The sequence below is a fragment of the Saccopteryx bilineata genome, chromosome 1, assembly GCF_036850765.1.
Source record: "Saccopteryx bilineata isolate mSacBil1 chromosome 1, mSacBil1_pri_phased_curated, whole genome shotgun sequence".
Lineage (NCBI taxonomy): Eukaryota > Metazoa > Chordata > Mammalia > Chiroptera > Emballonuridae > Saccopteryx > Saccopteryx bilineata.
This window is the reverse complement of record NC_089490.1, coordinates 219535969-219563278: the sequence shown is the minus strand read 5'-3', so window position 1 is coordinate 219563278 and position 27310 is coordinate 219535969. Positions and strand designations below refer to the sequence as shown.

The following is a 27310-nucleotide window of genomic DNA, read 5'->3' as shown; positions in this document are numbered from 1 at the left end:
ACTAAAGCCTCAAATTCAAGAAGCAAACAGAACTCTGAGTTTTCTTAACCCCAACAAACATACTCCAAGGCAAATCATAATGAAATTGGCACACACCAATGACAAAGAAAAAATTCTCAAGGCAGCTAGGGAAAAGGAGAATAGAACATATAAAGGAAAGCCCATTAGATTATCATCAGATTTCTCAGCAGAAACTCTACAAGCTAGAAGAGAGTGGACCCCAATATGTAAAGTCCTGAAAGAGAGGAACTTCCAGCCACGAATACTATATCCATCAAAGCTATCCTTTAAATATGAAGGAGAAATAAAAACATTCACAGATACAGAAAGGATGAGGGAATTTATCATCAAAAAAACCCCACTCCAGGAATTACTAAAGGGGGTTCTACAATCAGATAGAAAGAACAACAACAACAAAAAAAAAAAACAAAACCACAAGTAAAAGCTCCAAGAAGAACACAATAAAACCAAATTTAAACTGTGACAACAACCAAAAGAAAGGGGGGGGGGAGAGGATGAAGATTAACAGTAGCAAAGGACGATGGAGTGCAAAAGTACTCACAAAATAGTGCGCTACAATGAACAGGGTAGGAACCCTTTTCATTACATAATGGTAACAACCATTGAAAAAACCACCACAGAAGCACATGAGATAAAACAGATAGCAACAGAGGAAAGATGTATGGAATACAACGAAATAAAAACAAAAGATAGAAAAAGAAAAGAGAAGGATCAAACAAGACACAAAACTAACAGAAAGCAATATATAAAATGGCAATAGGGAACTCACAAGTGTCAATAATTACACTAAATGTAAACGGATTAAACTCACCAATAAAAAGGCACAGAGTAGCAGAATGGATTAAAAAAGAAAATCCAACTGTATGCTGCCTACAGGAAACTCATCTAAGTAACAAGGATAAAAACAAATTCAAAGTGAAAGGATGGAAAACAATACTCCAAGCAAATAACATCCAAAAAAAAAGCAGGCGTAGCAATACTCATATCTGATAATGCTGACTACAAGACAGCAAAAGTACTCAGAGACAAAAATGGCCATTTCATAATGGCTAAGGGGACACTGAATCAAGAAGACATAACAATTCTTAATATATATGCACCAAACCAAGGAGCACCAAAATATATAAGACAGCTACTTATTGACCTTAAAACAAAAACTGACAAAAATACAATCATACTTGGAGACCTCAATACATCGCTGATGGCTCTAGATCAGTCATCCAAACAGAGAATCAACAAAGATACAGTGGCCTTAAACAAAACACTAGAGCACCTGGATATGATAGACATCTATAGGACATTTCATCCCAAAGTGACTGAGTATACATTTTTCTCCAGTGTACATGGATCATTCTCAAGAATTGACCATATGTTGGGCCACAAAAACAACATCAGCAAATTCAGAAAAATCAAAGTTGTACCAAGCATATTTCTGATCATAAAGCCTTGAAACTAGAATTCAACTGAAAAAAAGAGGAAAAAAATCCCACAGAAATGTGGAAACTAAACAACATACTTTTAAAAAATGAATGGGTCAAAGAAGAAATAAGTGCAGAGATCAAAAGATATATACAGACTAATGAAAATGACAATACAACATATCAGAATCTATGGGATGCAGCAAAAGCAGTGATAAGAGGGAAGTTCATATCACTTCAGGCATATATGAACAAACAAGAGAGAGCCAAGTGAACCACTTAACTTCACACCTTAAGGAACTAGAAAAAGAAGAACAAAGACAACCCAAAACCAGCCGAAGAAAGGAGATAATAAAAATCAGAGCAGAAATAAATGAATTAGAGAACAGAAAAACTATAGAAAAAATTAATAGAACGAGGAGCTGGTTCTTTGAAAAGATCAACAAAATTGACAAACCCTTGGCAAGACTTACCAAGGAAAAAAGAGAAAGAACTCATATAAACAAAATCCAAAATGAAAGAGGAGAAATCACCACGGACACCGTAGATATACAAATTATTGTAGAATACTATGAAAAACTTTATGCCACTAAATTCAACAACCTAGAAGAAATGGATAAATTCCTAGAACAATACAACCTTCCTAGACTGGGTCAAGAAGAAGCAGAAAGCCTAAACAGGCCTATTAGTAGAAAAGAAATAGAAAAAAAACATTAAAAACCTTCCCAAACATAAAAGTTCAGGCTCTGATGGCTATACCAGCAAATTTTATCAAACATTCAACGAAGACTTGGTTCCTATTCTACTGAAACTCTTCCAAAAAATTGAAGAAGAAGCAGTACTTCCAAACACATTGTATGAGGCCAACATAACCCTCATACCAAAACCAGGCAAGGACTGCACAAGAAAAGATAACTACAGACCAATATCTCTAATAAATACAGATGCTAAAATACTAAACAAAATACTAGCAAATCAAATACAACAACACATTAAAAAATAATACATCATGATCAAGTGGGATTCATCCCAGAATCTCAAGGATGGTTCAACATACCTAAAACGGTTAACGTAATACACCATATCAACAAAACAAAGAACAAAAACCACATGATCCTATCAATAGTCGCAGAAAAGGCTTTCGATAAAATACAACACAATTTTATGTTTAAGACTCTCAACAAAATGGGTATAGAAGGAAAATATCTCAACATGATAAAGGCCATATATGATAAACCATCAGCTAACATCATATTAAATGGCACTAAACTGAAGGCTTTCCCCCTTAAATCAGGAACAAGACAGGGTTGTCCACTCTCTCCACTCTTATTTAATGTGGTACTAGAGGTTCTAGCCAGAGCAATCAGACAAGACAAAGAAAGAAAAGGCATCCATATCGGAAAAGAAGAAGTAAAGGTATCACTTTTTGCAGATGATATGATACTATACATCGAAAATACCAAAGAATCCACAAAAAGACTACTAGAAACAATAAGCCAATACAGTAAGGTCGCAGGATACAAAATTAACATACAGAAGTCAATAGCCTTTCTATATGCCAACAATGAAACAACTGAGAACGAACTCAAAAGAATAATCCCCTTCACGATTGCAACAAAAAATAAAATACTTAGGAATAAACATAACAAAGAATGTAAAGGATTTATATAATGAAAACTATAAACCATTGTTAAGGGAAATCGAAAAAGATATAATGAGATGGAAGAATATACCTTGTTCTTGGTTAGGAAGAATAAATATAATCAAGATGGCCATATTACCCAAAGCAATATACAAATTTAATGCAATTCCCATCAAAATTTCAATGACATTTTTTTAAAGAAATGGAGCAAAAAATCATCAGATTTATATGGAAGTATAAAAAACCCCGAATAGCCAAAGCAATCCTAAAGAAAAAGAATGAAGCTGGGGGCATTACAATACCTGACTTCAAACTATATTATAGGGCCACGACAATCAAAACAGCATGGTATTGGCAGAAAAATAGACATTCAGACCAATGGAACAGAATAAAAAGTCCAGAAATAAAACCACATATATATAGTCAAATAATTTTTGATAAAGGGGCCAACAACACACAATGGAGAAAAGAAAGCCTCTTCAATAAATGGTGCCGGGAAAACTGGAAAGCCACATGCAAAAGAATGAAACTGAACTACAGTCTGTCCCCCTGTACTACAATTAACTCAAAATGGATTAAAGATCTAAACATAAGACCTGAAACAATTAAGTGCATAGAAGAAGACATAGGTACTAAACTCATGGACCTTGGTTTTAAATAGCATTTTATGAATGTGACTCCAATGGCAAGAGAAGTGAAGGCAAAAATTAATGAATGGGACTACATCAGACTAAGAAGTTTTTTCTCAGCAAGAGAAACTGATAACAAAATAAACAGACAGCCAACTAAATGGGAAATGATATTTTCAAACAACAGCTCAGATAAGGACCTAATATCCAAAATATATAAAGAACTCATAAAACTCAACAACAAACAAACAAACAATCCTATAAAAAAATGGGAAGAGGACATGAACAGACACTTCTCCCAGGAAGAAATACAAATGGCCAACAGATATATGAAAAGATGCTCATCTTCGTTAGTTATTAGAGAAATGCAAATCAAAACAGCAATGAGATACCACCTCACACCTGTTAGATTAGCTATTATTAACAAGACAGGTAATAACAAATGTTGGAGAGGCTGTGGAGAAAAAGGAACCCTCATACACTGTTGGTGGGAATGTAAAGTAGTACAACCATTATGGAAGAAAGTATGGTGGTTCCTCAAAAAACTGAAAATAGAATTACCTTATGACCCAGCAATCCCTCTACTGGGTATATACCCCCAAAACTCAGAAACATTGATACGTAAAGACACATGCAGCCCCATGTTCATTGCAGCATTGTTCACAGTGGCCAGGACATGGAAACAACCAAAAAGCCCGTCAATAGATGACTGGATAAAGAAGATGTGGCACATATACACTATGGAATACTACTCAGCCATAAGAAATGATGACATCGGATCGTTTACAGCAAAATGGTGGGATCTTGATAACATTATACAAAGTAAAATAAGTAAATCAGAAAAAACGAGGAACTGCATTATTCCATAAGTAGGTGGGACATAAAAGTGAAACTAAGAGACATTGATAAGAGTGTGGTGGTTATGGGGGGAGGGGGGAGAGGGAGAGGGAAAGGGGGAGGGGGAGGGGCACAAAGAAAACTAGATAGAAGGTGACAGAGGACAATCTGACTTTGGGTGATGGGTATGCAACATAAGTGAATGACAAGATAACCTGGAGTTGTTATCTTTGAATATATGTATCCTTAAGAATTGATGTCGCCCCATTAAAAATAAAATTATTAAAAAAAAAAAGTGTTAGAAAATGATGACCGTTTAAAAAAGTCATTACAATAAAACCGCTCTTTGAATCCCAGCCCACCAGCAGCTTTGATGCAGCTGGTCATTCCTCCCTGGAAACATGTTCTCCACAGGCCTTCAGAGCCCCTCCTTCCCTCCCCTTGCTCTTCTATCTGCTCCTTCTTCTGATTCCTGCTTACCTCTGTGACCTCTAATTACTGGAGACCTCCAGGTTGCAGCCCTCGGACCTCTGGTCTTCTCTACCAAAAGTCACTCCCCATATAATCACAGCCAATCTCAGGGCTCGGTTCGCTCTATGCCTCTCAAATGCTTACCTCCACCCTGCATCCCTCCCATCCATCCTCAGAACTGCAGTCAACGTAGCCTGTGAAAATGCCAGTCTGATCAGATCCCAGTTCTCAGTTAAAAATTCACCAGTGTAATAGTGAAGTGAAAGGCCTTGGGGGACCCACAAGCCCCTGTATAACCTGACTCTTCCCCACCCCCATATCCTCCTGGCCTCTTATTTATTGTTAGTGTCTGTGTTTCCCGCGGGAATGTAAGTCCCACAGAGGGCAGAGAAATCTGTTTCTGCTTTGCTCACTACTGAGTGCATGGGACCTGGAAGAGCTCCTGGGACATAGAATCGATGAATAGACAACTGTTATGTGAATGACTGACTGAGCTCACTAAACACAAGGAGATAGATTCTGTAGAGAAAATACAGACATGGTAAGCTGAACCAGAGCTTTAGGCTGCTCTTACCCCGACAATAAAGGGCACCATACTAGCCTCTCCAGGGCCACATTCAATACACATCTTCAATCCACTGAAAATCTCTTACACTTCATTGTGGGGCAAAGCCTATTTCTGTACTTCTGTCACCTTCAGTATTTTACCTAAGTATTTTAGACAAAATAGACTCCTTAAAATCACATTAAGCCCAATAACTGAAACATCCAATTGACCATCAAGATACTTCTGCAAATGGCATGTGATCGGCTCTTTTTTCCAAGAGCTTAAAAAAAATATCCCTAGTCTTGACCCTGGCAGTGAAACAGTTACAGTAGCAATTTAGTACTCCATGCCTCCTCCTTGACCCTCAACTTAACAACCCAAGTTACAGGTAGACCTGCCAAAGCACGCAGATGGCAGCACTCCCACAGAGAACAAAGCTCAGGACTGCTTCCTTATCCCGCTGCCTGGCCGCCTGGCCAATGGCTGATCTGGCAAGTTAGCCCAACTGCTAGATCCTCACGCAACCACACTGAATAAATATATGGTTACAAGGCATCATATTTTGCAAGATGACTAATAATAATGTTCTTAGGTTACAAAGCATTCTAGAAAACTTAGGTATCAATGAATTCACACACACACAAACTAGGAAATATTTAAAGCACTCCAAGTGTTTCTAAACAGTATGTTAAAAAGAGTATATTGTCACCTGCTTACATATAGATTGTGTCTTACAGTTTATTAAATGTTTTGACATATGCCAGGAGTCAGCAAACTCCCATGGGCCAAATCCAGTCTAATGCCTATTTTGTAAATAAAGTTTTATTGGAACATAGACATCCTCACTTGTTGATATATTGTCTCCTGATGTTCTCGGCTACAACAGCAGAGTTGAATAGTTGCAACAGAGACTTTATGGCCTTCAACACCAAAAATAGTTATTATCTGGACCTTAACTGTAAAAGTGTGCAGCCCAGGTGTATACTATCTTACTTGATTCACATGTCACCCTATTCAGAAAGTCAGGGACCACCAGCCCATAGCTGGTAAGTAGTGGGGTCAGAACTCAAACCCCAGACACCACAATAGCACTATTTGTCCCCAAGTGTCAAACGGACAAATCTTAGATTTAGTCCTTTCCCTAAAGACACAAGCCTAGAATAAGCCACCCATACTCTCACCTGGAGTCTTCTATGACCAACCATCCAAAGCCATCATTTAACTGGATTTGGGATAAGTCTGTGGCCACAAAGAATTGATATATCAATGCAGATAACCATAAAAAGGAACCCACAAAGCTGGTCCTTTGAACAACAGTTTTCAAACTCAGCTCTACATCTGAATCATCCAGAAGCTTTAAAAATATAGGCCTTGGCCAGTTGGCTCTGTGGTAGAGCATCGGACCTGCATGTAGATGTCCTGGGTTTGATTCCTGGTCAGGGCACACAGGAGAAGTGCTCATCTGCTTCTCCACTTCTTCTCCTCTCCCTTCTCTTTCTCTATCTCTCTCTTTCCCTCCTGCAACCATGGCTTGGTAGGAGCAAGTAGGCCCCAAGCACTGAGTATAGCTCCATGGCCTTGGCTCAGGTGCTAAGATAGCTCTGTTACTGAGTAATGGAGAAACAGCCCCAAAGGGGCAGAGCATCACCTGGTAGGGGGCTTGCCAGGTAAATCCCAGTCAGGGCATCTGCAGGAGTCTGTCTCTCTGCCTCCCTGATTCTCACTTAAGAAACACACACACACACACACACACACACACACACGCACACACACACACACTGTTCACAAAAATTAGGGGATATTTTATCGCTTCATATTCATTTTGAAATATCCCTAATTTTTGTGAGCAGTATATAATGCTACATCAAAAGCTCATATGCACTGATGGATAGGTAGGGTTAGATTTATGTTAAAGCAACTTAGTTCAATGTTAATGGCAGAATTTTGGTGTTCACTTAAAGTTTCTTCAACTCTGTGTATTTCAAGATTTTCAAAATAAAACATTACAAAAAAATCATCGCTTGTTTCCAACCAAAGTCAGCTGAATCAGAACATCCAAAAACCAGACAAGAATTTTATTTTTTTAAAGCTCATGGAGCTTCTGATGTTATATAAGGTGTGGGAGCAACTGCTCTTCAGTGCCATTCTTTATCAACACAATGGATTGTCAAGCCTAGCTTCTCAAAAGGACCATCCAGAGAGCCCTGCTGTGTCCCTAAAATGGAGCAGCTTACATGCAAAAGCAGAAGTGAATATTCTTCTGTCTTTTACTAAGTCTCCCTAAAACTTCTTGGAAAAGAAGACAGTGTTTTTTCCCATTAAAAATGCTATGTTAACATGTAATGGGGCTATTGTTATTTTTATATTACTAAATATTTTTAATTTTGTCATTTTAAATGTATACTATGGTAAATATCAATAGCTATAACATACATAAACCAAAGTTTCTTGGGGTCCCAATTACAAACACCACAGGACTATTAATATGGACTATATATGGAGAAGATAAACACTCAAAATCTGGAATTAGAAGTCCTGGATTCAAGTCTCTGACAAGCTGAGTGACCTTGATAACGTCTATTCACGCCTGGCTTCAGTTTCTTCACCTGTAAAATGGCAATAATTAAGTTACCTACCACAGAGCTCGCTGTGAGGAATAAATGAGGATAGAGTTGGAGCTGTACCCAGCGCCTAGTAAGCACTGAGTATATGTTAGCTGCTGATTCTGTTACATCTATTATTTAGGTAAAGTGCTTAAGATGAAGCAACATTTGAAGACTATGATCTGTAACAGTAACTCAATTCACACTGACTAGGGGTCAAGTGCACATAATTAAGTTTCAGGCTCCAAAACAAAACCAGCACCGGTCTCCCAGCACCGGTCTCCCAGACTCCCCAGGAACCCTTCCTCTGCTCCCCAAATTCCTCCACCTTCTATGGTAGGAGGTGTTCCCACCTCTGGGGAGCCTCTCAAGTCCTGTGGAGGGTTTGAGGACAGTCACACGGACATTTGAAATTAAAATCATCAGCCAGACACAGTAAATCTGACCCTTATTTTCTAACTCTGGTGAACTAGGGGGAGAAAGTGCCCTAAATTAACTCACTAAATAAATAGTGATTATTAAAAAAAAACCCAAAAAACTAAAATGACTCAGCATAAATGATAAACAATTTATGTCAAACCATGTCTCAGTATTTTCTATTTTAATACCACCCACTGCTAATCTGTGACTGCTGAGTCATAAAGGAAACGACCCCAAGCTTATTTTTTCTTTGTTGATGTTTATGTTTCAGGCAATGTGACCACTTACTTTCTCAAGACCCACAGTGGCTCGCTCCTGCCCTCAGATAGTGGACACATCTTAGCAGGCATTTTAGGCACTGAAGATCAGGCACACGCTAAATGCCAGCTTTCTGCCCACTAACCCCCTCGTGTACCTTCCATCCTACTGACATCCAGCTATGCACTCACTGTTCCCTAAACAAGCCCCATGCTTTCATGCCTTATTTACTCAATGCCTTTGAAGGGTTAAAGAAACATTAAACAGATTTCTTTTTTCTACAGGACTTCTGTCCATTTCCAAGAGAGGGAATGAGTAGTCAGTATCAGAAATCAAGAAATTCAGGTCCAATGAGATTATATAACTTGCTCAAGGTCACACAGCCATAATAATGATGCTAATATTCAAACACAGACCTGAGTGACTTCCAGTGACTGTACCATTCTAGAAAAACCAATGCTCCTGCCAGTAACTGACTTGGCTGGAAAAGTTCAACAGGTACCTGTTGGTGTGAGAACACAGGGCTTTCTGACAGCCTCTGGGAACGGATGGAGATTACTCTCTCCTCTTTCCTTTACTGTGCTAGTAACCACAAAGAAATGATCAGATGTGTACACTGAAGAGTAAGTTTGCATAATCCAGAACAAAATAACTGGCCTCTCACGACTAGAAAACATGAGCAGTGGCCTATTTATTTAATGCACGTCCAGGAATATGGCCAGAGAAAATGGGGGAGGACCCTTTGTGATTGCTGTTCTTCTAAAAGCCTGTCCTTGAGCTGATTTTGTATTAGAAGCAGACTGGCTCTCTGTAGCCACTGGGATGTCTGGGCTGATCTCCCCATGCCCCTCGGAACAGGAAGTAGCCATGATGGCATGAAGCTACATGTCCAGAGTGAAAGGGGCAGACAGGGAAGGAATAAGACCCATGTCTTTTAATTGATCATGGCATAATTAATAGCTCCTCCAAGTCACTCTTAGAAGCTTTTAAAGCACCTTAGAGATTACATTTGCTATGATTTCCTCAAATGTTTCCTTTATTGACATTGTATTGAGAAAAGCTTAAAAAAATAGCTGCCTTTTGCAGTTTTTCTTAGAGTTCTACATTGCCTTTCATAATAAATAGGTATGTCTATTTATAGCCTGTAGATGCTGTTGTAGATAAAAATATAGATAATAATTATTCTCAGAAGGCTAGAATAATCAAGAGAAGGAGCTGCTTAATGATTGAAATAAAAAGTATAAAAGTAAGCAGTTACTGAAATCTGTGACTCAGTTTCTCAGGGAATATCTATTTTCTACTTTTAAAAGATTATGGAACACAGTAAACAATACTATTTAAAAAAAAGAAACCATATTATGCCACACAATTTTCTTTCAATTGTGAACTATGCCAGGGTAAACAAAACACTTCCACGAAACTCTAATAATCCGAACCATCCTCAGCAGTTCACATATTGAACTACTCTGTCTCCATTCCTCCCTGGACACCACTTACACACTCAGAAAAGCCAATGCCAGTTCTGGCCTGGAAAACCTCCATGGCCTCCACTTGGGCCAACTCTTAGTCTGTCTTACAGAGCAGTCAGAGTAACCCTATGCAGAAATGAAATCACAGAGCTCAGCTCCATACAATGCCCAAGGCTCAGAATGCAAGGCTCTGAGAGGACCCCCTAGGTAGATTGTGGCTGCAAGGCCCATCACACCCACATCCACTGCACTCTCTATTCCGGCCTCCTAGTCTTCATCTTCCTCTGCCTGGATCTTTGCTTGACTTGTGCCTCCTCCTCGCCCATGTGTTTGTGTAATGTCCTCAGAGCACCACCCGTCCCAACAGCACCCTCCGAGCTGCACCCATCATTCTGCCCTTCACCGTGCTTAACTGGCTGCCATTTTTCTTATCAGACTAAGCCCAGTACCAGTGGGGTATTTGTCATCTGGCTTGCCACTGTGTTCCTGAAGCCCATAAGTGACTGGTACGGAATGGACACTCAAAATGTGTTGAGTAAATGAGTTCCCAGCTCACCATGATTTTTCTCTGTTCTCTGAATGCACAGAGAAATGGCCATTCTCTCTGTGAACTTAAGGTGCACTGCATCATTAGCTAGTTGCTGGATAGAGTTAGAGTTAGCAAACTGTTTTCTGCTGGCTCTGTATCAGGGTAGTGACATGGTCTAGCATATTTTAACAACATAAATGATGTTTAAAATTTGCTAATTTGGCTCAACTTTCAATCTTTTGCTCTCTGTTAGAAAAAGGACAAAAGTGCTTATACCACCACAACATTTAGCTATTATTTCAACATATACGTTGCCTCAAACAATATAAAACTGAAAAGGACCAATGAGAAAAGAGGAAATAAAATCTACCAAGAGCCATATCTTCCTTTGACAAATTTCAACATTTGTTTTAAACAATAGTTTCCACTCCCACTTAGTTCCAAGTAGTTTTATACTGACTCTTTGTTACCTGAGTAGACTCCAGAATGAAAATAAAATTCAATATTGATTTTTAAAACTTTGCTTACATTAACTTATTACCACCATAAGCTAATAACAATGAAGTAAAAAAAAACATACTGTAATAGAACAAGTAGTTATAGCTTCACCTATCATAAGAGAATTCCAAAGTATCTGCATTTATTCTTTCAATAAATAATACTAGAGAGTCGCAATAAGCAGTGTGTTAGGCACCATGATTTGCACAGCTTAAGCCTTGCTCAAATGTTTATGTCACAGTAATTTTAGAACTATAATAATGGCCATGTAGTAACAAATATTTAGCTAGGCTAGTGACCTAGCCAATTAAGTCTTTTTAGAAGTGCAAAAATTTAACAGAAAGGCAAATCCTGTCTGACAATGATAGAAATTAAAATGCTCCAGGAAGTGTGGCAATTTATTTTGACTGTGTAAAGTCTTTAAAAAACTAAGCTGCAGCATATAATTACCATGAAATAACATAATATCTAGCATATACCCAGTAGTGGATGGTTCCACTGTACAAGTTTTTTCAGTATCAATAAAAATTATTGAACTAGAGTTTTTATTCCAAGGTCACATTATTTCTTTTTACTATTTAATAGTATTAGTTCTTTAAACGTTTTTAACTTATATAAAAGAGTCTATGATTGGAACATGAATTAATCTCCTTTTCTATTATTTTATAAACACCAGCAAACATACTGTACCTTGTGGACAGCTTGTAGAAATCCCAAGTATTATTACAACCCAACCAAACAGACTTTATGGTCTAAGGACCAATCCAATCTAAATCATTTTCCTGTACTGGTGATTTGACATTCTTGTCAACAAAGCAAACTTATAGAATGTCAGGTTCTGATAGGATCACAGAACTGCTACAATTGCTAAGATACAGGGCAAGCAATGTTGCTGGTGCTGTCCTTAAAATACCTGGTGCTGCAGAAAACTCTGGGCAGACATAGGCTGGCGGGAAGTCATTGGGAGAGAGCTTATGGGACACATGGATAGGACACACAGGCCTTGTTCAATGGCAGCAGGTGAAACATTTCTTTTAATAAAAGTATATTTTGGGAAATAGGCATCAAGTAGTAGCAAAGACTATCAGGTTTGAAATGTTTATAAAAATAATTACATTAAAATTCGTATGTTGTCTACCATATACAGTCCAAACATCAGTAATTCTAGAGTCCTTCATGTGGCCTATATCAGAACTATACTATACACAACCTCCACGGACATTTCCCTATACCATATTTTGTTAGAATTTGCTCCCATCACTTAAGCAGTTGCCATCTAAATTATAAGAGGGGTTAGTGAGAGTCATAAAATAAAACCTAAAAGTATTTAATGCTTACACATAGTTACCAACCCTGAAATTATTTATAATTCCCACAATCAAAATGCTACATTAGTCATTTACAAGTAAATTTCAGGGCTGAAGGATTTTGAATAGGAAAGAACATCCATACAAACATACAACAAATGTATCATTTCTTCTTGTCACTCTTCTTTCTGCATCTTAGAGGAGGACAATGTTTCCAGTTAGGTTAGCTCCTGTCCTAGCAGGTTTTACAAGGTTGAGAGACATGCAGCAGTGGCAGACCAATGCCTGTTCTGACTGCATCCTTTAATCTGTCATAAGATTTCATCTCATTCTAAGAATATTGAGTGACTTTCTATACAGACAAACCAACTTTAAACAGCAATTCTGTTAGCTTTTGCATGGTTCAATATACTACAATTTGTGTTCAGTACAACTGTCAGCTCTTTGTTGACATCTGGAAAACTGACCCAGATTTATAAAGAAAGTAAATGATACAGGCTAGGTCTTCAGGATTTCAAGGACAATGAACTTGCTCTTAATCCACCCAAAAGTGCATGATGGCACAAAGTGGTGTTTCTTGTCCGGGGACTATTCACCAACACTCAAGTTACCCAACCAATAATATAATCACACTGCATGTGCAAATATGTCTGAATGAAAAGACTTTAGTACGTCAAAGGATATGAAGTATTTAAAGTGGTAGAAGAGCGACCTCAACGAGCACTTATGAAGCTGAAGGAAAGGGTAGTTTGATGAAGGCCACTAGGACAGAAGGGGGGCCAAGGGTTGGCATAATTCCGTGAAATTTCCAGATGATCCAGATATGTTACAAGCGTTAAGTTTGCAAGCAAGTCTAATCCGCATTTTCTAAAAAGGTACCCGAAAGCAACAAGTCAAGGTGTGTCTGTCACCTGCCCCAAAGCGAGTCAGTCACCGAAGGTCCGTCTAGCTGAACCTCTGAGTCCTGAAAGGCTTGCGCAGGAGGTGCTGTTAGCAACCAAGCTGGAGCCCACCTTCATCCACTTGGCACTAGGCCCGGGAAGCCCGCCCAGCTCTGGCACGCGGGTGGGCTGCGCCGGGCATGGCTGAGTCCCTGGCGCTTGCCCCGCCGCCCGCCCTACTTACTGTTGCTGGACTTCAGGTCCCGGTGCAGGATGGGCACCACGGCCTCCTCGTGCAGGTAGAACATGCCGCGCGCGATCTGCACTGCCCAGTTGACCAGCACGTGCGGGGGAATGCGGCGCGCGCGCCGCGGGCCAGGGGTGCGCGGGTCCGGGGCGGCATTGGCGATGGCCAGCGCGCGGTTGAGCGCTCCGCCGCGGGCGAATTCGAGCACCAGGCAGAGGTGCGGCTGCCGCAGGCACACGCCGCGCAACTCGATGATATTGGGGTGCCGGAGCATGGCAAAGAGCCGCGCCTCCCGCCACACGCTCTCGGCCGCCGCTGCTGCGTCCTGCTCCGGGTCCCGCCGTGCCGCCTTCACCGCCACCTCTTGGCCCTGCCAGGTGGCGCGGTACACCTGCCCGAAGCCGCCGGCGCCGATGAGTTCCTTGAGCTCCAGCCGCTCAAAGTCGACGTGCACCGGGAAGCCGGGCCTCGGAGGCGGCGAGCGGGCGGGCTGCGGAGCGGGAAGCCCGGCCGGGCGGCACGGCGCCACGTAGTTGGCTGGGAAGATGCCCAGGCGCCGCTGCACCTGGCCGGCCCACCAGCCCTCGTCGCCCGACACCGCGGCGTCCTGGGACAGCACTTCCACCAACTGGCCGCGCCGCAGGCTCAGCTCGTCCTCGCCGCGCGCCTCGTAATCGTACAGCGCGGCCCACAGCCCCGCGTCTGCCGAGGCCGAGCCACCAGAGGAGGCGGACGACGACGACGACGACACGGTGCCGGCGGGGGCGCCACGGGCCGGAGACCCCGACCTCTCGGCCGCACCGTCGGCGCCAGGCAAGGCCATTCGGGACTGCAGTGAGGGCGCGGGCGGAGCGCAGGGCGGCGGGCTCAGCCTCCTGGGCGACCGCGGTCGCGCATCGTGCGATGGGGTCGCTGCCGCGCCCGGGAAGGCGAGGAGGAGGAATCGGGGCTCGGGTATGGAAGGGAATCGCGGGCCCACTACCCAGAGACTGGGCCTCAGCCACCGGTCCTTCTCGGCCGCTTCCGCTCCTGCAGCGGTCCCCGCGCCCGCGAGCGATGCGGCACCATGGTGGCGCAATGGGACTGCAGCAGGCCTGCTGCTTATTTGGCCTCGCTGCCGCTTTAGGCCCGCCCCTCCCGGGCCCGCCCGCTGCACCAGGTCCGCCACGCCCCCTCCGGGCCCGCCCGCCGAGCGGAGACCGCCACGCCCTCCCGGGACCCGGAGACACCTCTGCTGCTGGCGCTTGGGACTCTGGTGCGCCGTGCCCACGTGACCCAGGAGGTGGAGCCAGCCACGGGCTCTGAAATGTTTGCAGAAAAGTTTAAATTAAGCCAACGGTGAAGTTCCAGGAGTCCACTCTTCCCTAGAAAGCAGTAGCAGCTAATGAAGAGGATCCGGGGCTGGAGGGCGTAATGTGACGGTGGTTCCAAGCCAGTGTGTCCCGCCGCATACTTTGGAACTCACCGCGCAGCCAGAACCGTCTAGATTACAGATCACCTCTCAGTGAGCTTCAGGCCGGTATAGCTCTGAAGCTCATTATTCGTGTCAGGTAATGCCGCGTTTGTCTTACTGTTTACTCAAATGGAAAAGGACTCCCTGTCCTCTGTGAACACGCAGGTGGGTTTGGAAGGCGCTGGCCACGACTGGGTACTAGTCTTGGAATGACTCTCAGGAAAGGCGAATAGAGCACGTAGTATGGGCTCTCAAGTCCTCGCTGGCGTGCTGACTGTTCATTTACAGATATTTACTTGGCCTGGTCTCCCAGGGACTTACCCTTGTCCGCCCCTCTCCTTCCATCCTGCCCCAAATACAGTTTCTGCCGCAGTCATGACAGACCTCTGCCACTCATAGACACGTGAGTGTCCTCTCTATATGATGGAGATGTTTGAAGAAACCTCTGCAGGTGTGAATTCATTTCATTTAACTAATATTTGTTGAGCACTAATTCTGTGTATGACAGCATGCTAAGGATCTGAGGTTACAAAGCCTCAGCTCTAGAAAATTAGAAGAAATTTCAGGACAAGAATAAGCCAAGCTTCCTGAGCTGAAGGCAGAGGAGCAAATGATTAAGCGGGGGAGTGCTCTGTGTGTCTCTGGAGCTGAGTATGACTGGGACTTACAGAAAAGGGGGAAAAGGGCATTGTAGACAGCATGAACAAAGACTGGAGAGCAAGTAAATTGTGGCTCAGGGAACTGCTGGTGGTCGAGAGGTTTCTGTGGCACAGGAGATGAGGATGGAGAGATAGAACAGAACCAACCCATTTATAAAAATTATAAAGAAATGCGTGTCCTGTAGTAGGCCAGAGTTTTCTGAAGTGTAGGTCCTTTACTACGAATAACATTGAACCACATAAAGAAAAATGTACTATCTTTTCAGTTTCTTTCTGTCCAAATTATACCATTTACTGTCTGTGTGACCTTTAGCAGGTTACTTTACTTCTTTGTGGCTCAGTTTGCTTGTGTATAAAATGGAAATAGTAATAAGTTACACATCTCATACGGCAGTTGGGAACACTAAATGAATGAATAGATGTAAAGGCTTTAGGTGCTTAGCACATAGTAAATTCTCAATAAACATTAGGTCTTTCTAAAGATGTTTACTTATTGATTTTAATGAGAGAGGAAGGGAAAGAAAGAGAGACAGAGAAATATCCATCTGTTCCTGTATGTGTCCTGAAGGGGGATCGAAAGGGCAACCTCTGCCTTTTGGGGGTGATGCTCTAACCAACTGAGCAATCTGGCCAGGGCCTAAATATTAGGTCTTAGTAATAACCCCTTTCAATAAAGAGAACGAACCTCTTGTTAGCCTCTTTGGCAAGCATAGTTTCTTATTGCTTTGTTTTTCTAGTACTTACACTTATACGTAGTTGCCTTCTGTTTATGACAAGTAATGAGTTTTCCATTTGTAGCAATGAAAATGATTCTTACGCAGATAAATTTAAAAATGATTCAACTTAAAAGAAAACATAATTGAAGTAGTACAGTTGGCACGTGGTTTGGCAAAAATGAAGAGGACTGGACTGGAATGACTGATGTTTGAAACATACAGCTCAGTTGTAGGAGACTTGGTGTTTTAGAACAGAGTACTGATGTGATTAAATTTCAACTGCAAAAAAACAAAACAAAACAAACTGGTCAAATTCATGGAGACAGGGTAGAATAATGGTTGTCAGGAGCAAGGGCAGGGCGGAATGGGCAGTTATTCTTTAGTGTGTAAAGGTGTCACTCGGGGATGATGAAAATGTCCTTGAGATGGATATATATATAGCAATGTGAGTGTACTTGGTGTCACTGTATGCTGGTTAAAATGGTAATTTTGGTTATTTATAGTTTAATAAAAAAAATATAAGGAAAAGCATTTCAACTGCAAAAAGATGATATTAACAGACATGGAAACAGCAGGTTTGATGGGGGCAAGGTGAAAAACAGGAAAGGCATGCAAGACGACTGTGCAAGTTAAAGGGAGAGTTTGGGAGGGTTAGAAATGTGCTTGGCAGAGCAGTCAAAATAAATAATTTCATTAAATCTTGACTTGAGTACAGATATTTACTGTTTTATGTGGTTAAATATATATATAAAACAATTGTGCCACACACCCCAGTGTAATGGCTGTTTCCTAACAAAGCACTTGAATGATTTTTTGAGCAGGATGCTAATCTAGTAACTTTTTTTTTTTTCCATAGAACACTATTTTTACTTGAAAGAGTAACTGATAGACAAATTATAGTTACTCCAATTTCGATATTTGGAAGACATTTTCTTCAAAATGAACAAAGGAAGACTATTATTTCATGAGAAAACCATGGATGATAGTTTGTTACCAGTGATAAAATTTGGGCTTCTAAGCCAAACTCAGGGTTTTTGAGACCTTGTAGCTGCTCAATCACTTCCCAAACACTTAAAGACTTTTCTGATAAGATTGGTAGTGATATTAATAAATGTGATTCTTGGTATTGTGTAATGAAGTGCCATATTTCCCCATATATAAGACAACGTTTTTTGAAAACTTTGGGGTCTGAAAACTGGGTGTATCTTCTACAGTGGTTGTGGCATTTCAAATGGCATACATGGAACTGAGGACCAGGCAATATATGAAGACAGTGATTCATCGTCAGACACAGATGAGGACAAGCTAATGGATGGGAGTTTTGACAGTGATGATGAATTGTACGAATTTTTTGATGAATAAAACTTGAGTCTAATAACTTTATGTAATACATTAAAACATAATTTCGGGCTCCCAAAATTAAGATGCGTCTTATACATGGGATTGTCTTATACATGGGGAAATACAGTAGGTCATACATTTGCAAAATATGACAGTTGTACTTCTTCTTTCCAATTCAGATGCTATCGTTTATTCATTTTATTTGATTTCCATGGCTATAACTTCTAGTACTATATTGAGTAAGAGTGATGATAGTGGACATCCCTGTCTTGTTCCTGATCTTAAGGGAAACACTTGTATTTTTGTCCATTGAGTATGATGTTGGCTGTGGGTTTGTAATAGATGGCCTTTATTATGTTGAGCTATGTTCCCTCTATTCCCATTTTGTTAAGAGTTGTTAATAGAAATGGGTACTGGATTTTATCAAATACTTTTTGTGCATCTATTATATGATTGTGTGATTTCTATCCTTCATTTTGTTTATGTGGTATATCATGCTTATTGATTTGCAGATGTTGTAACAACCTTGCATTCCCAGAATAAATCTCACTTGATGGTGGTATATGACCTTCTTAATGTGTTGCTGGTTTCCTAATATTTTGTTGAGGACTTTAGCATCAATTTTCATCAGGGATATTGGCAGTGGTGGGATTCAACAGGTTTGCACCCATTGGGCAGAACTAATACCTAATTTTTTGTTGAGTTCAGTGAACCAGAGTTAAAATAGCATTTATAATGAGGGTTCTCTCTAAGGTGGGCACCTGGGCAACTGCCCAATATGGAAATCACAAATTTACATTCCTTACTCATTTTTAACATTCATCTGCACAACAGTGTATTCTAAGCACCCATAGTAATGTTCATTCCGTCTGTAAGTGAAGAAAATTTGAAAGAACTATACTTGTAATATTTATTTATTCATTTCATAAAACTCATTATACCTTTGATGAAATACTACATTTTAATTCCCTCAGGTTTGTTGCTTCTGTAAACAAACATGTACATAAAGAGAAAAAATGCCAAACAAGAAGGGGGTGACAAGCTGTTATTGGAAATATCTTAAATAACAGTTTTATTGTTATTTTGGAAGGTATTATTTAACATTTTATATTAATATTTTAAAACTTTTTATAACATAATCTTGTTTTCTGTACCTCTTTTATTGTCCTTAAGTATTAAATGCATAAAATAATAAACTACCTTTTGGTATATCTTTTTTTATACTTAAAACGGTCAATAGGGCAGAGAATCTGTTGTTAAATTATTTGAATCCCACCACTGGATACTGGCGTATGATGTTCTTTGTAGTGTCTTTATCTGGTTTTGGAATTAGGATACCGTGGGCCTCCTAGAATGATCGTGGCAGTCTTCCCACCCCTTGAATTTTTTTGCAATAGTTTCAATGTTTGGTAAAATTTATCTGTGAGGCCATCCAGCCCAGGACTTTTCTTTGAGAGTTTGTTGTATTACTCTTTTAATTTCACTGGTTGTAATCTGTCTGTTCAGATCCTCTTATTCTTCTTAATTCTGTTTTGGAAGATTGTATGTTTCTAGGAATGATCCATTTCATTCAGATTGTCCTATTTGTTGGCATACAGTTGTTTGTAATATGTTCTTACAATGCTTTGTAAATATTTCTTTGGTATCTGTTGTTACTTCTCCTCTTTCATTTCTGATTTTTATTTGGGTCCTCTTTTTTTCTTGATGAATTTTGTTAAAAGTTTGTCAATCTCCTTAATTTTTTCAAAAAACCAGCTCTAGGTTTCATTGATCTTTTGTATTGTATTTTTTAGTCTCTATTTTGTTTATTTCTGTACTTTTCTTTAATATTTCCTTATTTATGCTCATTTTAGGTTTGCTTGTGTGTTCCTTTTCAAGTTCCTTTAAGTGTCAAGTTAGAGTGTTTATCTGAGATTTTTCTTGTTTCTTTAGGTAGGTCTGTAATGCTGTCTATTATCTGCTTACCATGGCTTTGGCTGTGTCCCATAGGTTTTGGCACATGTGTTCTCATTATCATCTGTTTCAAAGTATCTTTGATTTGTTCTTGATTTCACTGTTAACCCATTCATTGTTTAGTACCATGTATATAGCTTCCATTATCTTGGTGTACTTTTTGTTCTTTTTTTCTTGTGAATGACTTTTTAAAAATTTTTATTAATTTTAATTTATTGTGTTTACATGGATTCAAGTGTCCCAACAAATGTATCTCCCTCACCCCCACCCCCGTGTCCCCTCTTATACCACCTTGCCACCTTCCCTTCAATACCCTCCCGCCTTCCCTCTAGGATTTGCTGTCTTGTTATCTATATCTCTGTGTTATGTATATATAATTTCCCGAATCCCTTTACCTTCTCTGATCTCCTTCCCTCATTCCCTTTACCTCTGAATGCTGTTTCTCTGGACCCTGTGACTCCACTTCTGCCTCTATTCTATTCCTCAGTTCATTTTGTTCATTAGATTCCACTTATAAGTGAGATCATATAATATTTGTCTTTCTCTGCCTGACTTATTTCACTTAGCATAATAGTCTCCAGGTCCATCCATGCTGTTGCGAAAGGTAAGATTTCCTATTTTTTTATGACCACATAGTATTTCATTGTGTATATGTACCACAGCTTTTTAATCCACTTGTCAACTGACTGACACTTGGGCTGTTTCCAGATCTTGGCTATTGTAAACAATGCTGCCATAAACATGGGGTGCATTTCTTCTTTTGAATCAGTGATTTGGTGTTCTTAGAATATTTTCTGAAAAGTGGGATATTTGGGCAAAGGGCAGTTTGCCCTTCAAAGGGAAGTTCCATTTTTAATTTTTTGAGGAATCTCCATACTGTTTTCCACAGTGGCTGCACCAGTCTCCATTCCCACCAGCAGTGCAGATGAGTTCCCTTTTCTCCACATCCTCACCAGCACTTATTCTGTGTTGTTTTATTGATGAGCGCTATTCTGACTGGTGTGAGGTGATATCTCATTGTGGTTTTAATTTGCATTTCTCTAATGATTAGTGATGTTGAGCATTTTTTATGGCCATCTGTATGTCCTCTTTGGAGAAGTGTGTATTCATTTCTTTTGCCCATTTTTTGATTGGATTGTTTACGTTCCTCGTGTTGAGTTTTACAACTTCTTTATCCATTTTTGTTATTAACTCCTTATCGGATGTATTGGCAAATATGTTCTCCCATCGTGTGGTTTGCCTTCTTATTTTCTTCATGGTGTCTTTAGCTGTGCAAAAGCTTTTTAGCTTGATATAGTTTTATTTGTTCATTCTCTTTTTTATTTCACTTGCCCGTGGAGATAAATCAGCTACAAAATAGCTACGAGAGATGTCGGACCGTTTATTCCTATGTTTTCTTCCAGGATGTTATGGTTTCACGACTTATATTTAAGTCTTTTATCCATTTTGAGTTTATTTTTGTGTATCGTGTAAGTTGGTGGTCTAGTTTCATTTTTTTGCAGGTAGCTGTCCAATTTTCCCAACACCATTTGTTAAAGAGACTGTCTTTACTCCATTGTATGTACTTACTTCCTTTGTCAAATATCAATTGGCCATAGAGCTGTGGATTTATTTCTGGGTTCTCTGTTCTGTTCCATTGATCTATATGCCTGTTCTTTTGCCAGTACCAGGCTGTTTTGAATACAATGGCCTTGTAGTATAACTTGATATCAGGCACTGTGATACCTCCCACTTTATTCTTCTTTTTAAGATTGCTGAGGCTATTTGTGTTCTTTTTTGGTTCCATATAAATTTTTGAAATATTTTTTTTATATCTTTGAAGTATGCCATTGGTATTTTAATAGGAATTGCATTGAATTTGTACATTGCTTTGGGTAATATAGACATTTTAATGATGTCTTTCTTCCTCTCCATGAACACAGTATATGCTTCCATTTTTTGTATCTTCCTTGATTTCTTTTATTAATGTTTTATAATTCTTCGAGTACAAGTCTTTAACAACTCCTTGGTTAAATTCACTCCTGGGTGCTTTATTGTTTTTTGCAATAGTGAAGGGGATTGTTTTCTTAATTTTCTTTTCAGACAGTTTATTGTCAGTGTATAAAAATGCCACTGATTTCTGAATATTAATTTTATATCCTGTCACCTTGCCGAATTCGTTTATTGCAGTGTTTCCCAACCTTTTTTGTGCCATGCCCCACCTTAACCTTTCTAAAATTTTTATGTCCCCCTCTATGTAACATACATAATTTTTAACATTAAAAAATTGATTTGTTCACTTAATAAACATAAATGATAGGTTCTAGGAAGAAATCACTATGAAATTGTTAACAAAACACAGTAAGTAAAATTTCAAAACATATAATGAAAAACACGCCTGACCTGTGGTGGCGCAGTGGATAAAGCGTCAACCTGGAAATGCTGAGGTCGCCGGTTCGAAACCCTGGGCTTGCCTGGTCAAGGCACATATGGGAGTTGATGCTTCCAGCTCCTCCCCCCGTTTCTCTCTCTCCTCTCTAAAAATGAATAAAGAGAAAAAAAAAAAAAAAAAAACAGAAATTTAAATTCCAAATAATTTTAATATAGATTTTTCTATATTAATTTATTATTTTAATTTAGAATGATCCTTGCACTTGATGCTTGCTGCACAGAGATTTTATATTAGGTTCCAATTTGGTTAGCTTTAGTCTCAAGTCTCCACGTTGTGTTATATCCAGCCGATTTCTTTTTTTTTACCAGTAAATCATTTACAGCACTAAATCCACATTCAGCTAAAAATGAAGATGGAAACGGTAGCAATAGTTTTCTTGCACATTTGGTTGAATTTGGGTATTTGATTTCTGTTTCCTCACAAAGCCATGCCATCGCTACTTTGATATTAAATAAAGCTTTAGCTGACTCATCATTTTGCAATTCTGCGAGTTCTTCTTGATACTGCATATTTGATATATCAGACAAATCCACTAACATTGGCAGCATCATCCATGTTGGGAAATCAATTTGTTTTAAATCAGAAAATCTTTCTTTTAAATCAGCTGATAGAATATTCAAATGATTGACAATAACAAGTAAAGCGGTATCAGTTACTTCACATTTTTGGAGCCAATGAAACCGTTTAAAGTTTTTGTTGTTAATATGGTTCTGACATAACTCAATATTGGTAATGAAACCAAATATCTTTGCTTTTGCATCGACAAGAGTTTTATTTGTTCCTTGAAGTTGCTTATTTAATATATTTAGTTTTTCAAAGATATCGGCTAAATAACTCACAAATGCTTTACCATCTATTGTTAACAGAGACTTCATTTCAGGTTTGTCGCTTAAAAAATCACTAAGAGTATCAAACAGTTCTATAAATCTTTTCAAACAGTTTCCTTTAGATAGCCATCTTACTTCAGTATGAAGTAAAAGTCTCACATGGTCTTCATTTTGTTCTTCACAAAATAGCTTGAAAAGACGCTCACATTTGGCACTAGCTTTAATAGCATTAACACACTTTATTACTGTATGTAATACTTCATTCAGAACAGGCGAGATGTTTTTAGCTACCAAGTTTTCCCTATGAATGACACAATGCACAAGAATCATTTCTGGATTCACATCTTTCATCAATTTTAAGGAGCCATTTTTCTTGCCCATCATATTGGGAGCACCATCTGCAGCACAAGATGTTATATTTTTCATTGGTATATCATTGACATCTAAGTAGTTTTTTAGCTTATTATATATATCTTTGGAGGTAGTGGTGCTTTCTAATCTTTTACAGAACAACATTTCTTCAGCAAAATGTCCTTTATCAATATATCTTATGTAAGTTATCGATACTGCCTCACTGTCTCTCAAAGTTGATTCATCCATTTGCAAGGAGAATTTTCTTGTTTTCAGCTTTTCAATTGTTACTGAGTGGCATAGCTTTTACATCTTTGTCATCTTTTTCAAGAACTGTTTTAAGAAATGCTGATATTGACGGTTTTATTCAATTCTCTCCTATAGTGTGATTTTCTCCACTTTTAGCGATGAATAAAGAAATTTGATAACTAGCCTCAAGAACACAATTATTAGTTGAAGTATGAGCAGTAAATAGAGACTTTAATGTTCTTTTTTCAAAATTTTTCTTTAAAGTTTTAAAGTAACTCAAATCCGAATTAATATGAGCACTATGTTTCGCCTTCAAATGCACCTCAAGACGACCTTGTTTCATTGATTCATTGGTCAAGCATTGCTGGCATAAAAGACAAAAAGGAATCCATTCATTGTGAACAGCAGGTATGAACCCAAATTTTAAATATTCCTCCGAATATTGACGAGTTTTTTTCTTGCTTGCACCACGCATTTTACTGTGGGCTATACGAAATAAAAATAAGATCAATTAAAAACTAATATTAAAATATGTGTTAAAATATATTCAATGTGACATAGAGTAAACATATACTAAAAATTCGTATTTATTTAAATGTATATAACACATTTACTACACTACCACCGCAAATCAAAAGGTATCTATATTTTTTCCACTTGACAAAATTTTCTGGAAAGTTATGCTTCTAAAATTAAAATTGTCGTGCATGCACTATTATAGCCCCAATAATATTTATAAAATATTAGTGCTTTCTAGCCCCGATGCAAGAAGTACTTTATAAAGAGTTTAATATTGATAAAAATAAAATCAAATACTTACCAATTATATCTATGCAATATATATATGTATATTTATTAAATCAACGAGCTTTTACAACAGTTTTGACTGACACTTATTTCAAATTAACACCAACTGAATGATGTGAAACACTAGAGAAGTTGCGATGGGCCAATTAGGTGAGAATAACTGCGTTGTTTAGCGAGTTTTTAAAATGTCCGGGCTCCCCGCGGCAGATGGCACGCTCCGCGGTGAACCCAGGATGAAGTTTACTTGACGACGCCAATCACCCAGTTGATATTTTGGTCTCGTCAAACGAAATTATACTTAATAATTATTTACCGCAATTATTTAAGAATTGCATGTTTTGTTAAATTTGGCACCGATATCTAGCATTGCATTTAAATGGCCCAGGGCGAAAGAGTTAAAGTCGTGTCGAGTCCATTTTCAAATTGCTCCCCTTAACTATCTGGGGCGTGGGCCCCACGTTGGGAAACACCGGTTTATTGGGTCTAGTAGTTTTTTGACTGAGATTTTAGGGTTTTCTATGTACAGTATCATGTCATCAGCAAACAATGATAACTTCTTCTTTTCCGATTCGGATGCCTTTTACTTCTTCTTCTTGTTTGATTGCTGTGGCTAGGACTTTCAGAATTATGTTGCATAAGAGTGGTGAAAGGAGGCACTCATGTCTTGTTCCTGACCTTAAGGGGATTACTTTTGATTTTTGTCCATTGAGTGTGATGTTGGCTGTGGGTTTGTCATAGATGGCCTTTATTATGTTGAGGTATGTTCCCGGTATTCCCACCTTGCTTAGAGTTTTGATCATGGATGGGTGCTGGATTTTATCAAATGCTTTTTCTGCATCTATTGATATTATCTTGTTTTTCTCCTTCCTTTTGTTTATGTGAAGAATCACATTGATTGATTTGCGAATATTGTACCAGCCTTTTATCCCCAGAATAAAACTCACTTGATCATGATGTATGATTCTTCTCATGCATTGCTGGATCTGGTTTGCTAATATTTTGTTGAGAATTGTAGCATCTAGGTTCATCAGGAATATTGGCCTTTAGTTTTCTTTCTTTGTAGCGTCTTTACCTGATTTTGGAATGAGGATTATGGTTGCCCCATAAAAGGAGTTTGAAAGTCTTCCTTCATCTTGAATTTTTTGATATAGCTTGAGAAGGATAGCTGTTAGTTCTTTTTTGAATATTTGGTAAAATTCGCCTGTGAAGCCATCTGGGCCAGGACTTTTATTTGTTGGGAGTTTTTTGATAACTATTTCAATTTCTTTTGCTGTTATCAGCCTGTTTAGGTTTTCTGATTCTTCTAAATTTATTTTTGGAAGATTGTATGTTTCAAGGAATTTATTTCACCTAGGTTGTCCAGTTTTTTGGCATACAGATCTTCAAAGTATTTTCTTACAATCCTTTGTATTTCTGAGATGTCGGTTGTTACTTCTCCACTTTCATTTTTAATTTTATTTATTTGAATCCTCTCTCTTTTTTTCCTGGTGAGTCTAGTTAACGGTTCATCAATCTTTTTACCTCTTCAAAGTACCAGCTCTTGGTTTCATTGATCTTCTGTTTTTAGTTTTTTTGTTTTTTTGCTTCTATGTCATTTATTTCCACTCTGAAGTTTATTTTTTTTCTTCATTCTACTTCCTCTCTGGGTTTTATTTGTTGTTGTTTTTCTAGTTCCTTTAAATGCAGGGTTAAGTTGTTTATTTCAGCTTTTTTGCTTCTTAAAGTATGCCTGTAGTGCTATGAACTTCCCTCTTTAGACTGCTTTTGCTGGGTCGTATAGATTTTGCATTGTTGAATGTTCATTTTTATTTACTTCAAGGAAATTTTTTATGTCTTTCTTGATCTCATTTTTAACATATTTGTTATTTAATAACATGCTATTCAGCCGCCAAGTGTTTGAATGTTTTTCAGTTTTTCTATTATAGTTGATTTCTAGTTTCATGCCATTCTGATCAGAGAAGATGCTTGATATGACTTCAATCTTCTTAAATTCGTTGAGAATCATTCTGTTTACTAACATGTGGTCTATCCTAGAGAATGTACCATGAGCACTTGAAAAGAATGTATATGCTGCTACTTTGGGGTGAAAGGTTCTGAAGATATCTATTCAAATCCAGTTGATCTAGTGTGTCATTTAAGGCCGCTGTTTCTTTGTGAATTTTCTGTCTAAAGGATCTGTCAATAGATGTTAGTGGGGTAATAAGTACTCTACTATTTTAGTATTGCTGTTGATCTTGCCCTTTATTTCCATCAAAGTCTGCTTTATATATTTAGGTGCTCCTATATTAAGTGCATAGATATTTATAATGGTTATATTCTGTTGTATTGCTCCCTTTATCATTATGTAGTGACCTTCTTTATCCCTTTACTATAGCGTTTGTTTTAAAGTTTATTTTGTCAGATATAAGTATTGCTACCCCAGTTTTTTTGTTATTTTCATTTGCATGAAATTTTTTTTTCATTCCTTCACTTTCAGTCTATGTGTATCTTTTGTTTAGAGGTGTGTCTCTTTTAGATAGCATATGTATGGGCCCTGTTTTCTTATTCATGCAGGTACCCTATGTCTTTTGATTGGAGCAATTAATCCATTTACATTTAATGTTATTATTGTTATGTAGTTGTTTATTGACATTTTTTTCTTTAAATCTACATTCCTCATTTCCTAGATTTTTTCCCCCTTTTGCTCTGTTAACAACAGGCCCCCTTATCATTTCTTGCTGTATTGGTTTTGTTGTAGTGAATTCCT

General features: G+C 38.7%; 1 protein-coding gene across 2 annotated transcripts in view; it reads right to left on the bottom strand.

The window, feature by feature from the left end:
• The window catches only part of MAP3K21 (mitogen-activated protein kinase kinase kinase 21), a 66562-nt gene extending 51831 nt beyond the window's left edge, over positions 1-14731 (bottom strand). For both annotated transcript variants that reach the window (XM_066236267.1, XM_066236260.1), the window contains exon 1: positions 13775-14731. In XM_066236267.1, the coding sequence (XP_066092364.1) occupies positions 13775-14600 (826 nt within the window). In that variant the 5' untranslated portion in view covers positions 14601-14731. The remainder of the gene's footprint in view (positions 1-13774) is intronic.
• Positions 14732-27310: the final 12579 nt, after the last annotated feature.